At 40.4% G+C, this 15,704-nt stretch overlaps 1 protein-coding gene across 4 annotated transcripts in view; it reads left to right on the plus strand.

The window, feature by feature from the left end:
- The window catches only part of DOCK1 (dedicator of cytokinesis 1), a 332,168-nt gene that overhangs the window by 46,818 nt on the left and 269,646 nt on the right, over positions 1–15,704 (plus strand). For all 4 annotated transcript variants that reach the window (XM_051801050.1, XM_051801051.1, XM_051801054.1 and 1 more), the window contains 9 exons: positions 864–988; positions 1,305–1,403; positions 2,101–2,173; positions 3,380–3,483; positions 3,881–4,064; positions 9,190–9,287; positions 12,795–12,884; positions 13,359–13,459; positions 15,075–15,209. In XM_051801050.1, the coding sequence (XP_051657010.1) occupies positions 864–988; positions 1,305–1,403; positions 2,101–2,173; positions 3,380–3,483; positions 3,881–4,064; positions 9,190–9,287; positions 12,795–12,884; positions 13,359–13,459; positions 15,075–15,209 (1,009 nt within the window). The remainder of the gene's footprint in view (positions 1–863; positions 989–1,304; positions 1,404–2,100; positions 2,174–3,379; positions 3,484–3,880; positions 4,065–9,189; positions 9,288–12,794; positions 12,885–13,358; positions 13,460–15,074; positions 15,210–15,704) is intronic.

A 15,704-nucleotide genomic window follows, 5' to 3' on the forward strand; every position in this document is an offset into this window, starting at 1 on the left:
TGTAAAACTTATCTCCTGTGATGAATCCAAACCTGAAACAGTTTCGGGGGAACAGGCTTGATTTAGAGATATGCAAGTCTCTTAAGGTTTGTACCAGATTTAGAGAATGTATTTGAAAGAAAACTGTATCATCTTTATTTAATATGTGCGTTCAGAGGATGTTTAATTCAGGTGTTTACCAAAAAAAAACCCCCACGAAATGGAACGTGGTGCTTCTCAAAATAAAACCTGCCACAAGCAAGAGCAGAACCCTGCACTGTCCTCCTCAGATTGATGGACTCTAGAGGATCCATGAGATGTTTCCAAAGCCCATCCCACTGCCAGGTCTCCCTGTGGTTGCTGGCAGATGTATTTGTCAGATGTTTTACTCTCTATCCCGTATGGTGGAAGTGCCTCAGCACCTTGTTTTGATCATATGTTGGCACATAAACCATCTGCCTCGTGAAATTATTGGAAATCCCTCGTTTCCCCAGTTAATTTGCAAAATTTCAGTTGAATTGGGGTGTAGCTGAAGAACATTTTAAGACATAAAGCTAAAAATAACCCTCCCCTGCAACCCCAAACCCAGTGAAAACATCAAACCACTTCCCAATGTAACAAGTTAAACAGAACTCTGTAGGCTGTTAAATATTTTTAAATTGCAAAATAACTGGGCATGGGCTAAATTTACACCTGTGTGGAAACTCATTCTTTCAAATGAATAATGAAAATTGTGTAAAACTAAAACAGGTGGAACTGGTGTTTTAAATGTTTTGCCATGTGTAAGTCTGATTGATTGTTGTTTCTGTGTGTCACTGGTTTCACAAATCACTGGGTTTACTGTGAAAATTGTGAATTACTTTGTGCTTTGCTCTGCCTTTCAGGTGACGTTCGGAATGACATCTATGTCACCTTAGTTCAGGGAGATTTTGACAAAGGCAGTAAAACCACAGCAAAGAATGTGGAAGTTACAGTGTCTGTTTATGATGAAGATGGCAAGAGATTAGAGGTATTAAAGTATTTAATGGCTGGGGGTTTTGATTTTGATGCATATCTGTTTAAGCCGTTTCTACATCTTTTTCTGTACTTGTCAACTGAAGTCCCAATTTTTATTTTCAACCACACTTGCTCCTTTGTCATAATTAAATACATCTTGCCATATCAGTGATGTCCTTTGATATTAATTTCATGAGGAGCTTTGAGCAAGAACCATTCTGTCTTATTTTGACCTACTTCACTGATTTTTGTTTTTTGTTTTGTTTATTTGAATGAAAAAGACAAGTTTGAGACATACAAACGCTTTCTCTTTCGTTTGTGTTTTGAAGAGTGTTATTTTTCCTGGTGCTGGTGATGAAGCCATCTCAGAGTACAAGTCAGTGATCTATTACCAAGTAAAGCAACCTCGCTGGTTTGAGACTGTAAAGGTATCTAAACTCTTAAAATAACTTCCTCTGTGTGTCAATATGCATTAAATATATATTTCAGTGAGAAGGCTTGAGAAGCAAACCTGGGGAGATTCAGTGCTGGTAGTTGTGTTTAGCAGGACAAGGAATAGTTCAGCTAAGGAAGGATTTGACTTTTATTGCATATTGAACTTTATTTCATCCTTTGGTCAACTGTTGTGGGGGCCCTCCAACATCTCTTTAGGAATGGTTTTGCTCTATTTCCATGGAGCTGACCTAGAGAGGCAGAATATTAAGGTTAAAACACAGTTGCCATAGCGTTGAACTCATCACTGTTTTGGGATCTGGCTGATTGTGCTTTAAGCTTGGTCCATTTGCTTGGCTAATAACCTTTTCACTTCAATGCCAAGTTTAGATATTACAGAGGAGGCTGATGTTGGCTGCATAAAATACATCCTGTCTGGCTGTAGGCAGTGGGAGCAGGGTCTGTGTGCTGAGAAGGGACTTAGAGCTACTCCCCACAACATCGTTTTGAGTCCAAAGGTGCTTTTGTTGAGTCTGTGAGACAGAAAGTGGCAGAAACCCAGATGTTCTGCTGGGATTTTTAAACATTAATCTGTTTGGAAGTGCCAGGTGTCTTGCTGGGAGATGTCTAGGTGAGATTTTGGGTGCTGTACTGACTGTTTCCTTCCTCCATCCTCTCTCCTGACGCATGAAGGTCGCAATCCCCATCGAGGACGTGAACCGCAGCCATCTGAGGTTCACCTTCCGCCACCGATCCTCACAGGACTGTGAGTAACTCAACCTCCTCGTTATGGCTCTTGTCACTGCTGCCAAAATCTCCTCAAACAGGCATAACATTCCCAAACTGTAACTGACTGTTGCCATTTTAGTGCAGGATTAAGTTTCTTGCCTGCTTATTTTATGCCTCTTTTCCGCTTTACGCCTCCCTCACTCTTACCTGTCCACAGCAAGTTTTTCCTTTCCTGATCATTGTTTTCTCCAAATCAAATGAAAAGGAGTAAATGGAATTTATTACTAATGGAATAAATCTTTCCATTAGTAACTCAAAGGGGTTGTGGTATTGTATCTCTTAGAGGTAGGTGGGTAGGCAGTAGTAAAAATATTTACCAGTGGTTATGTGAAAGAGTTTACAGTTTGCTTAGCATCAGAAATTAAAGACTTTGGGATTATGAAGTTTGATTAATAAAACATTTACTTAATTCAGAGGATGATAGTTGCTAAGGAAAACAATGTGCCAAAGTCAGTGTCATAAGTGTCAAAATTATGACTGTGTGCTACAAATTAGTAGAGTTAGAAATGTTTTTATGACTCAAATATTTAGGTTGACCACAGTATAAATAATAAAAAGAGGTCGTTCCTTAGGGCTGCAGGGCTCACAGGCTCCTTGGGCTGTCTCAGGTTGATTGCACTTTCCTTCTGGATTTACTTCTTAACTTTGTGATCTCTACTTGTCCTGTTGCTTTGTTTTTATTTAACTTTTGACAGTTGGTTTTGAACAATGAGAGCCAACAATGCATTTTCTAGTTCGTGTTGCTGTAGAGTGGGTCAATTTTCAGAAACTCAGGCACTTCAGCTGTGTAATTATGGATCCAATTTCTGTTTTGCATCTCATGTTCCCCCTTCAAATGTCTGTTGTCAGGGCTCTGTGCCCTGACATCCTCAGTGCTGGTCTTTAAATCCTCAGTCTTGCTTCCAAACACTGCCATTCTTCTAAAAAAACCTGAACTTTCTAAATGCATCACATTGCAGTTTTATTTTTGAAAAGTTACCTTAATAAAGCTTTTGGAAAGAACAGATAATATAGAAATATGAAGCATCTGGTTACTGTTGAAGCATCTGGTCTATTGATGTGTTTATTTTGCTTTTTTTTTTTTGGTTCTATCTCGTGTTTAGAAGACTCTCCTACGTCTTTGAGATTTAAGTATCAAATACTTAATTATGTGGTGATTTGTCTTTTTTCTTTTTTGTAACAGCCAAAGATAAATCTGAGAAAATATTTGCCCTGGCGTTTGTGAAGCTCATGAGATATGATGGGACAACTCTGAGAGATGGAGAACATGACCTTATAGTTTACAAGGTAGAATTTTGACTTTCCATAGCTCTGCTGACTGACTTCTGTTCCAGAATTCCCCAGAAAAATGTGTTCTAGACTGTTCTGTAGATCAAACGACTAAATAGCAAGTACTGTGCAGTTTGTGTGTGTGGCAGATTGAGGATTAAAACTCGAATATGTTTTTTCTGGGCATGTTTTAATTTCAAAGGCACTTGTTACTTAGTTCTGTGTGGATTGGGAGAAGTTACTTCTGTAGCTCTTTTAAATAATCACATCTTGTCTCTTATCTTGGTGCTAAATTTTTGTTGTTAAAGACCCACTGAATAGCTCCAAACCTAAGAAAATCCACTGTAAATGTTAAAATTTTATTATTACCAAGGTTTTCACTTGGTATTTTCTCGTGTTTAAAACATCACTGCAGGCAGAAGCCAAGAAGCTGGAGGATGCCTCGACCTATCTGAGTCTGCCTTCCACCAAAATAGAACTGGAGGAAAAGGGACACTCAGCAACAGGGAAGAGCATGCAGAACCTTGGGAGCTGCACCATCAGCAAAGACTCTTTCCAGATTTCTACTCTAGTTTGTTCAACAAAACTTACCCAGAATGGTGAGTTCATGGAACTGCTGGAGCTTCTGCTCCTCACAGTAGGACTTGGGTTCTCTGTGCTGACTTCTCTGCCTTCTCCATCCCCCTTCCTCTGTGAGTAGATGGTGGTTGTTTGTCTTGAATTACATTGTCTGGGTGCAGCAAAAGCATCTCCTGAGTTTGTGTGTTATCCAACCTTTGTTTTGCTTTAAAGCAGTACAGGTCTCTGAGCAAACAGAAGAATCCCAAGTTAAATGGGAACAGGGATGCTGTTTGCCATATAGCTGAGACTTTTATCCTGAAATACACTGCAAACAAGCTCTGTGGGATTGCACTTTTCCTTGGCTATGAAGGATAGCACTAAGGGAGAGGGTGAGTTTGCTTTCAAGAGGAGGTGATATCACAGCTCTGCTCCCAAATAAGCTGGTTTATGTTATTTCCAAGGTGCAATACCCAGCTCTTACACCCGAAGAAAGCTCTGATGTTTTCTCCTCTCATGCAGAAGGGATGTGAACATGAGAATGTGTTGCATGGAGGTCACTCTTAGGTTCACACACGAACACAGGCTGCTGGCAGTGGAGTTGGCATATTTTGCTTCTTTTAAATAAAACTTGCCTTCTCTACATTTTTCCTGTGTATTCGTCAGCTGGCTCAGTGCACCCAAAGGCTGGGGAAGTCAGAGCTGATGGCAGCCACCAAAGCAAATATTTCACATTTGCAGACTGTGCCCTCTGTGTAATTTTTGTGCTTGGTTGCCATGGAGTGATCCCTTGTTCTCGTGGCTGCTCCAGCAGCAGACTGGGAGTGTGGGTGGGTCATTGAGCCGGGAGTGAGTCATTCCAGGGAACGGGATCCTTCTGTCGTGACTCAGGAGAGGGGATGGATCAGCTGGGAGTTGAACTCGTGCACGAGGAGCTTGAGGTGGGGGGGTGGGTGGGAATAATGATGAGATTGGCACGTTAATGAGTTTCCCTGTGTCCAGGGGGAATGCCACTGACAGGGAATGCCACTGACAGGGAATGCCACTGACAGGGAATGCCACTGACAGGGAATGCCACTGCTCAGTACAACTTGGGAGGCAACTCCAAGTTTATTGCAGTGTTTCCAGCGGCGCTTCCCGGGTGTTTCACACGCCGAGCACGTCGGATCCACTGCAGCCTGGCAGGCTCGGGGCCTAAGAGGGCCTTTAGCAAAAAATTGGGATATGGTTTTAGGATTTCACAGCAAAGATGGGATCGTAGCTCCACAGCAAGGCACTGGGAATGGGGGCTGTGGAACACAGGAACCAGCACATAGCATTGAGCTGCTTTTTGTGATATTGGTGTTGTTTTTCCCCTCAGCCTTCCCTGGTGCTTGTTAGTAATTAGAAGTATTTCACGGTGATCAATATATTGATGTTGCCTTCACAGCACTGCTGTTAAAATTAAGACTGAGCATTGTTTTCAGCCTTAATTTACATGTAGTTTGCTTTGAAGGTCTGATCTTTGTTTAGTGTTGCTGTTAATTATGTTGTCTGGGAAACTTTTCCTCCAAGTTGCCAAAGTCTGTTCTTTTCTTCCAAGTATTCTGACATTGTTGAACAAGATCACCGCATGTCCTTGAGTGGTTTAGAAAAGAAGCAAACAAAAAAATCATCATTAAATTCCTCCCTCAAGTGTGAGTTTTCCTCTGAAAGTTGGCAGTGCTCTTCACAGGACAATTTCTGAAGCCGATTTTAAGTTTTGGAAAATTGTTGTTTAATAATTCTCCTTTAATTTTCTTAAAAATAAGTCAGTAAAAACACATGATTATCCTCATTTACCAAAATGTTCAGCCAAAACACATTTTTCTCCTTTTGCTCATCTATAATAGTTCTTTCTTCCCCCCTGCAAGCATCTTAGAATTGGCTTTAAGACTAAATTTTAGTAATTCTGAAAGTATGTGAATAAATCACTTTGCTTTTTCTGCATGGTATTTGGTGGTGCAAAGTACTTCAGTTCTCTGTAATCTTTAAAGTTACTAATGTTGCTTTTCATTAGTCTCCAAAATAAGAAACTGGTAAGAATTCAGCTTTTTTTTTAATTTTTTTTTTTGAGAGAGCAATATATGAAATATCTACTTAATTAACTTGAGCAGTTGTCAGTGCTTTGAGGCAAAATATAATAGAGCAGCACATTCCATAGCCTTTTCCTGGATTTTGCACTGAATTTTTAGGAGGAATAGTGATGTAAGACAAAGAGGAGAAGCCCATACCCCCAGGGCCTGTGCCAGTAAATCCTGGTGGTGCCTCTTCCAGGACTAACAGGATGGATGTCCTTTTATTAACAGGGTGTTGGGAATAGAAACTGATATTGCTGGAAAAATGTCCTGTTTACCAGTAGCCAGGAGCTGGTGCTCTCCCCATGGATTTGCTATGGTGAAGGATCCAGGGCACCTCTAAGGCTTATTCAGAGAATTCCTGTCTTTTCTTTTCTGCCTGAAGGACTCAAACCTCTAGATAATAGTGGCTGTTACTTAACTGGAGTCAGGACTTTGAGGAACCAAGGAGACCAGGCTTTTGGAAAACAGTTGAGAGGAATTTGGCTAAGTCAGTCAGCACAGTTGATAATTAAAAAAACCCCAAAACAACACACAGTGTGACAAATTCAGGTGCTGTAGTGGCATAAAAAGTGAAGCTGTAAGTATAGAATTAAAATAAAAGTCATAAAATGGAAAATCAAATGTTAAAGAAGAAAGATAATTTCAAAGAAGGAGTGGAAATTTAATTTGAGTGGAAGTATTATCTAACTGCAGTGACTGGGCTTTGAGAAGAATTTGGACACATCTGTAGAGAAACCTTTGCATGGATACAGGTCAAGGAAAGTAGGTAACCAGGAACTTGGGCTGTTTTCTTCCAACTATAAGTGCTGTGCAAAGGAAAATCCCATATGGAGTCAATATAACAATAAATCACATTAATAAAGCAAAGTTGTTCTTGGGTACTTGGCATTCTGGATGTTTGTTTAAAGCCTTTGCCGTTGGAAATCACAGAATCCCAGACTGATTTGAGTTGGAAGGGACTTCAAAGCCCATCCAGTCCCACCCCCTGCCATAGGCAGGGACACCTTCCACTAGCCAGGCTGCTCCAAGCCCTGTCCAACCTGGCCTTGGATGCTTCCAGGGATGGGGCAGCCACAGCTTCTCTGGGCAACCTTGTTCTGTCTTCCTGATGTTTTCTAATCTCACATTTCACTTGACCTGGGCTGACTGCAATATTCTTATTTACTGCATTTTTTCACTGTATTACCTTGCACAGCCCTACAGAGTGGGATTCACTGACTGGTGCTTTGCTGGGGTTTTAGTGCTTGCACTGATAGAGTGAATGCCCATTTTTTCTGTACTCTGTATCTTATTTTTCTCTTCCTGGAAGTTGGGCTGCACTGACATTTTCTGTGCACATATGTATATTCATTTAGCATTTGCTCTGTCATCACGCTGAGAGTACACGTGGATTTGTTTTCTTGGGGCAATCCATGATGCTCTTTGGAGATTGTCTGTGGGCTGGCTTTTGTTCAGATCATTTCTTCTGTCAAGCTGATGCCTTGTTAGAAGTCAGACTGGAGCCAAATTCAGTGGTGGAATGCTGATGTAAGTGTACTCATGAAACAATTTGGATAACTCATGGAGACATCTTTGCTTTCCTTCCAGAAGGAATTTTTCTGTTAATGTTGAGTTTCTAAGACTTCGGGTTCAGGTACAGACTTGTAGGATATATTAAAAAAAATGGGGGAATGGGGGACTTGGATTGTTCAAAGCTTTAATGTGGTAAAACACTATTTCTATTCCCAAAGAGATGATGAGAAGGCTTGGTTTGAGTGCTGCTCAGAGAGGAGTCTGTCCAAGAAGAACTGCAGTCCTTTCCACTGGAAATCATTTTATTTACTGCTTAGAATGAAAGATTTTGGGAAAATATAGCAGCTACTTTGGGTCTCTGCAGATAATTTCCAGAAAATACTCTGCAGATTCATGCCTTGATAAACATTGTGCTAGTTACTTTGGAATTCTGAATAAAAGAAGTGAAGAGGTATTGGTTCAGAGAAACTGCCTGATTGAAGTGACTTTGGGCAGAATTCACATAATATGAACCATTTTAGGAGGTGGTTAATGTGCAGTAGTGATCCAGGGGCTGAACTGAAGATAGGCAATCTTTAAATTAAAATAATAAAATTATTTAGTTTGGAAGAGACCTCGAAAATGATCGAGCTCAGTCTCTTATTGAAGGCTTCTCCTGAGCCTGACTTATTGCTGGTTTGTTTTGTGCCAAAACCTGACCTTTCATGGGGCAGGGAGGATTTTTTCCCTGAGGCTGGTCTGGTAGGATGAACGTGGGGGTTTGGGGTCTGTGGTCAGTTCAACCTCTCAGCAGATGCTGGGGTGGGTTTGCCTCACTGGGGCTCCAGTGTGGGTGTTAATATTTACCAGTGTGCTTTGTAGGGCAACCCCAACTGTGAGTTCCTCTGGAGTTTTCCCTGAAGGAAACTTTAAAGTGACTAACAGGGAGAGCTTGCCTTCTATATTCCCTTATTTCTCAGGAAATGTTGAAGTGACAGGATCTTAATAATGCAGACTCTGGGGATAAGCCCATTTGCATGATTTGATCTGTACCCTCGGTGTCCATCACTTGAGAGCAACCCAGCAATTATTCATCACACAGCTTTCCACTGAATTCATTTAGTTTGCAACTGTTTGCCTTGCATCGTGCCTTATTTTCTTTTCAGTTTATTCAGTGTGAGAGCAAAGAAGCTGGAAACATTAAAGCTGGGAGAGTCACTGCCCTGTAGATATGACTGTGTTGGTGGCTGACTAATTTCATTTTGGCATCTTTTTCAAAATACACAACTGTTGTGTACAACAAATTAAAACCCAGGGACCAGACTTCCTTGGCCTAGATTTTCATGCTGATATTTCAAAAGCTGGCTGCTTTTCTGAAAGCCTTTCAGAGTTCTGTCATGGTAGAAGGATTGTACAAGTTTTCTGCAGTGTCAGAGCACACCAGAAATATGTTGTTGTCCAGTGGAAAAGGCTGAGGTAAGGAGGTAAAACTGTTTGTCCTGAATGTGGTTATGGAGAGTGAGGGAAGGTAAATATTAAATATCCTGCACGATATAATTGGTTTTCTTATTCCTAGTTGATCTCTTGGGACTTCTGAAGTGGAGATCTAACACGAACCTGCTGCAGCAGAACTTGAAGCAGCTGATGAAAGTCGATGGTGGTGAAGTGGTTAAGGTAATAGGTTCATTTCTTTAAAAAGAAATTTGGTTTCTTTAAAAATAAACTTTGTATCATCATTTTCCTGAATCCCCTATTTTGAGGTATTTGTTTCCCTACACTCTCCCCCTCAACCTCACTTGCATATTAAATTGCAACCAGGTCTCTCAACCTTCAGGAGGCTGATGCCCCTCTCCCTGCCCTCACAGAACATTTTAGATGTTGAGGACTGATAAAACACACAGAAAATGCACATTTCTGAAAATGTAGTTTGGTTTTTTTAGCACTTTGTTCAATTTTTATATACAGATACATGAAGGCAAAAGGGGTCTTTCTTTGCAAGATTAGATATTAAATGTGTTTTTAATATATGGATGTGCAATGCAATCCTACTGTGTGTTGCTGGTTTTTTTTTTGTTTGTTTTTAAAATACTTCTTCTGGAAATATTTAGCTGAGCCAAGTTATTTACATTTGCCAAGGCCACTGAGTGATTGTAGGGTTGTACATAAAGCTGTGGAAAAGGGTAGGCTGGGACTTTATTGAATGTGTTGTAATAAATCAAGGCTGAAAGAGTGTCAAAAGATGTATTGGGGACAGATGACCCTTAAGGGCCTGGAGTGTTGTTTCCTTACATCAGTGGATTTTTATTTGGTTCATAGGAGCATAATGAATGCCTCAGCTTGGAGTAACTTAAACCATCTGGGAGTGCTGATGTTCTTTGCTGAGGGTGGTGAAAGGGGGATCTCACACTGTCTGGTTCTCTGGAAGGTTCTGCCTGCTGTGGATCATTTGTCAGGAACACACTTGACACTGGGGCTGGCTCCTGCCAAGCCTTGTCATGGCTCTGTCATCTGTGATTTTCCCTCTTCTCCAAATGTGACACCTGAGGGGGTGTGGCAGGTTAGGGGGGGATGGGGGTCAGGGATTTCATCAGGATGCATCACAAGTGAGTTTAAGTGAAAACAGTATCAGGAGGTTCTCCAGCTGGCACGTGCTCAGGACTCATGGGCTGATATTCCCTTCTCTCTGTTGCACAGGGATCTGAGCAGAACTGGATTCATGCATAGGACAGAAGAGGGAGTGTTTAATATTACTCCCATCACCATTTTTATGCCTTTTTTTTTTCTTTTTTTGGAAGACTACTGTTTACATTATCCATCTGTCACAGGATCTTTGTGTAGCCTGCTCTGTTGCAATATGTAGTTTGTAACTGTTGCTTTCTATTCTTCCAGCTTTTTTTGTCCTTCAGGTTTTTAAATACATGGTACAGTCTATGTATATTAAAGTATTGATGTGATAAAACATATTCATATTTTCTGTTAGGCTATTTCTTAAAACTCCCAGTAAAAGGCCTTTGCCTACTGCTGTTCATTTATTGCTAAGTAGAGATCAGCCAAGATACTCACTCTGTGATTTACAGCTTCCATACACTGTGGATACAGTCAATGTTATCTCCCTTTCCCAGAGGTTTCAGCTCCATTTGTGCAGAGAGTCTTTAGAATATGAGAATGTAAACTAATAGTCTAGAAATTATTCATGCTACCTGAGAAATGTTGTCCTACCACTTCACACAGCACAGCACATCTGCTCTGTGCCCTTCTTGCTGTTACATCAAGTCCTTGGGAACAGATTTAAAACTTGAACTCTGCTAATGAAAGTCAGTATTTGATACCTAAATGTGAAATGGAGACTTGATCAATCATGACAAGGCCTTCCAACCATCCTTTGGGTTCAAGGGGGCTCCGTGTGTGGGACCTGAGAGTACAACTTCTCTTCAAACCAAAGAGGAACTTCTCCTGTCAAGGCTCAGAACTGTGCTTTACTCTTTCCCTCCTGCCAGCTGGTTAAATCACAGAGTCATTTAGAATTGCAGAATCATTTAGGTTGGAAAAGACCTCCTAAGATCACTGAGTTCAACATTCAGAACATGGAGTCCAACCTTTAACATACTTTAATTGCACGTTTTCTTTAATGGAGCAAACAGGACCGCAAGAAAGCAACTGGGGGTTTTTTGCCCCCAAATCCTGTAGTGGAATTATAACCTGGATCTCCCCCAGGACTGAAGTCTAAAATGGGCTGCCAGAATTTTGCTTTTTCTGGTTTTTCATCCTCAAATATTAGTAGCATGAATTGTGGCTCTGTATTCACTTGGTTTGAGTTTGGCATTCAGTTGCTATATTGAGGTTAAATCCTGACATTTAATTGTAGATTTAGTAGATCAGGTGAATCATGTTTGATCCAGAAGACCCATTGCATAGATAGACATTTTTAAAGGAGGAGTCTGAGAGTCAGGCTGATTTTCCATCTCTCCCACAGGGTATATAATCTCTCTTTGTAGCTGCAATGTCAGGAATCAGTTTGCTTCTGCTGGTTGAGATGTTCTTCCCCAGCTGCACCTTGTCTTGTCTACAAGGCTGAAACTATTTTTGCTTCATTTTACTTTGCTATGAGGGTGGTGAGGCCCTGGCACAGGTTGCCCAGAGAAGCTGTGGCTGCCCCTGGATCCCTGGAAGTGTCCAAGGCCAGGTTGGATGGGGTTTGGAGCAACCTGGGCTAGTGGAAGATGTCCCTGCCTATGGCAGGGATAGTAGAACAAGATGATCTTTAAGGTCCTTTCCAACCCAAACCCTTCTGTTATTCTGTGATTCACTGGAGCCCAGAACAATCCTCCGTTCTCAACCACAGCTAACCTGAACTGAGGCTGTGATCCATCCTTACTGTGCCTCGGGAGCCTTTTTGTGTCAGCTGGAGGAACAAACTGTTCAGACACAGAACCCTGTGCTGATAACCTGATGAGTATCTCTGGGCTGTGTGTGGATCACTGGCTGTCACTGGGAAGAAATCCTGGAATTACACAGGTGTAAAACAGCTTTTCTCCCTCTGCTTGCCTGGAGCCCCCAACACTAATCTGCTTTTCCTTTCGTGTTGCACAGATGAGGGTGCCCAGCCCAGGGGGTGGTGAAGACATTCCTCTGTAGGTTTGGGGCTGGGGCAGCAGGTTGTGTGCTCTGCTTCCCATGCCTGCATGTGTGATCTCGTTGGGAATTGTGGCTCTGAGGGGGTGCAGCCCTGAGAAGGGATGTGCTGTGAGCCTTCCCTTGCTCAGCTCCGAAGTTGCTGAGGATTACTGGATTTATTGGCATGAGACTCAGTTGCTTGTCTGGTTTGTGCTCTGAAACATGACATTTTCAGCAATGCATGATCCTGGTGACTCTGTGCTGGATCTGGAGTTTGGAAATACATTTTGTTGATTCACTATAATAAATTAAACTCCTTGTTCAGCTGTACCAAGTGTGATTTCTGACTTTTTTTTTTTCTCTGAGTGATGATGTATGTATAGATAATCAACTTCACTAAAAAAATAATTTGCTGAAAAGAAAAAATGTGAAACTTTCTTTTTTTTTTGCTAACTTTTAATCTTTGTAAAAAGTACAAATGAAAGCAAATATAGCTGTAGAAGCTTTTGCAAAACCCGAATTATAATTTTTCTTTTAAAATCTGATGAACTGTGTATTTATTTGTAGTTTCTTCAAGATACATTGGATGCACTTTTTAACATCATGATGGAGAATTCAGAGAGCGACACCTTTGACACTTTAGTGTTTGATGCTTTGGTAAGTTTGCCTTGGGGATGGACTGAAATGTAGGTACTGAAGTGGTGAATAAATGCAACAAACACGGTGTAAATGATGGAATAAAGTTTACTAATTAAAAAGATCTTAGCTGTTAATTATTATTTAATTCAAATGTTATATTTGAAGGTTCAGTTGGACTTTATCCAAGAGGGGTTGGATTAACCATGTCATCCCCCCAGAAAATAAGGAAGCAGTCAAATCCGGTTGTTTTAGTGGGTGAACAGCAGAATTCAGGACAGAAACAGAAAATCTGTGCTTAGAACAGAAAACTTAGTTATAAGCAAGGAGTTTTCACAGGGAAGAAGAATATTTCTATATTAGGAGGATAATCAAGAGCCAGAGGCTGTGTTTTTAGTGTCTGCAATGTGTCTTCTCTGAAAAGAAAGGTGACTGGACAAAATGCAAGATGACTTTTTTTCTTAGAATAACACAATAATTGTGCTGTATTTTCAGGTATTTATCATTGGACTGATTGCTGACAGAAAATTTCAACATTTTAATCCTGTCTTGGAAACCTACATTAAGAAGCATTTCAGTGCTACATTGGCCTACACGTAAGCTGGAAAATCCAGTTTTCCCGACGTGGCTTGGATAATTTTCCCACATAATGTCATTTAGTTACTTGTTTGTGTAGGTTAGTTAGGAATGTGCCCCCAGAGCTTGGGAGGGTGGGAGGTTCATGAAGAAGATTGGATGTGTTTCTTGCAATAATCTTGCTAAAACTTGGAGTCATCTGCAAGGCTGAAGTCTTGGTTGTGTTGTAATGATGAAGGGAATGTTTTTGTAAGGAAAATACAAGCAATTCTCACTCACACTTGAGAAGGAAATCATGCCCATTTAAGATGCTTTAAATAGAGGTGGTTTGGTGCATTAAATTGATATTCTACCCTGGATTATCCACACTGCTGCCAGTTTGGGGAGGAAGCAGTGGAGAACAAAAAAGCAGAGGTCCATTATTTTTGTGGTCTTAAGCGTTTTTTGACAATTGGGGTCTTTGCTGCTGCTTTAGACTGTTAGTGTGGGTATATTTGCAGTGGTGATGGGAAAGCAAATCCAAACCAGGAAACCTGGGGTGCACTTTGTTGTAAAGTGTCTATTAAGTGACCAGAAAATGTTTGAAAATATTGATTTAAAATTGTGGAGAATAAGAGAATCATGGAATCAGAGAATATCCTGAGTTGAAAGGGACCCACAGGGATCATCCAGTCCAACCCCTGGCCCTGCACAGGACACCCCAACACACATAGAATCACCCAGGTTGGGAAGAGCTCCAAGATCAAGTCCAACCTTAAACTCCTGCCCAAGTTTGCTGAAGTAAGAGAGGCTGCACTGACAATATCAAAGTGAATACTTGAAATTCCTGGGCAGTTTTCTCCTATTTCAGCAAATCCCCAGATATCCAGATTTCTGTCTGCTCTGTTGTTTTCTCTTAGGGGAGTATAATGTTGTACTTGTTTACTTTTCCTGAGGATGTTGGATCATGCAGTGGAGCTGGGATGATTTAAAGTGGAATTGCTGGTAGTTCCATTAAAATCCTGATTTGTATTCATTGGAAGGGAGGTAGCTGAAATGGGATTATTTTGAAAATTCTTTCACTTTTCGAGTTTGATAGGCTTCAAAATGGGGAAGAAGAGAATTTCCAACTGATTATATACATTTTTGAGACATAAATTTCACAAATTCCAGCCCAAAATCCATGGTAAAGCTTTATGAAGGGAAAGCCTTATTGAATGAAGAAACTCATATTTTGTGTGTTAATGCTAACAATGTGTTTGTGCTTCAATTAATTATTGTTATGATTTTGATCATTAGTTTTATGTATTTATAAATATTATTTTGACTATTAATATATATAAAATTTATTTCCAAACGTTATGTATCTATTATTAGTAAGTGCATCTGCATAACAGCCTAAATCTGAATATCCCTAAGTATCCAGCAGAAAATAAGTCAGATGTTGTATTTCTTGTATGTTGAATGGTGTCATGCTCTGATTTTATTTTTTTTTCAAGAATAGGTTGCAGCAGAAGGAAGAACATAATGAGTTTATTAGTTGCATAATTAATTCTGTAACTTTGTGGGCACATAATTTTTCTTGAAACCTTTAAAAACCCAAACTCTTCTCTGTGAACATACTTGTGACTGGAATGTGTTTTTGTATTTAAACAGCAAACTGACCAAGGTTTTAAGAACATATGTGGACAATGCTGAGAAGAGTGGGATCACTGATCAGCTCTTCAAAGCCATGAAAGCCTTGGAATACATCTTCAAGTTCATAGTCCGCTCCAGGATATTGTTCAATCAGTAAGTAAAGCAGATGCTAAAACCTGTAATGCCACTGCCAATATTGCTCAGAAAGTGGCCAAATTTCTTAATTGCCACAGTTAAAGTTGCTCAGAAATATCTGAAGTTGTGATAACTTATTTCAGGAGGTTTTTCCCTGTGAGCCAGGCAGGTTTCCTTCACACAGGTGTGTATTTCAGGTAGCAGTGAACTGGTAAAATCATGATAGTTTACGTCTCTGAATGAATAGAGCTTGTCATTATTTGAGGAAAAGTTCTGTTACTGTATTGTGTTTTATACACAAGTGTTAAAGAAGTTATAAACCAAGCTGATGATATATTCAGCCTCAGATTGAGTCATTTTACTACTTGTTAGCCATGGTAACAACCTTATTACAGGGGATTTATGGAGAGCTCTTGCCTTACCATCTCCACCAACCTTCCTCTGATTTAGACATTGTAATTTATTTCTGGAGGAGTCCTGCTGTGAGATTCATAAAATACTGGATGTCACTTA

This window comes from Manacus candei, unplaced genomic scaffold (genome assembly GCF_025592945.1).
Source record: "Manacus candei isolate 608988 ecotype Guabito, Panama unplaced genomic scaffold, ASM2559294v1 h1tg000050l, whole genome shotgun sequence".
NCBI lineage: Eukaryota > Metazoa > Chordata > Aves > Passeriformes > Pipridae > Manacus > Manacus candei.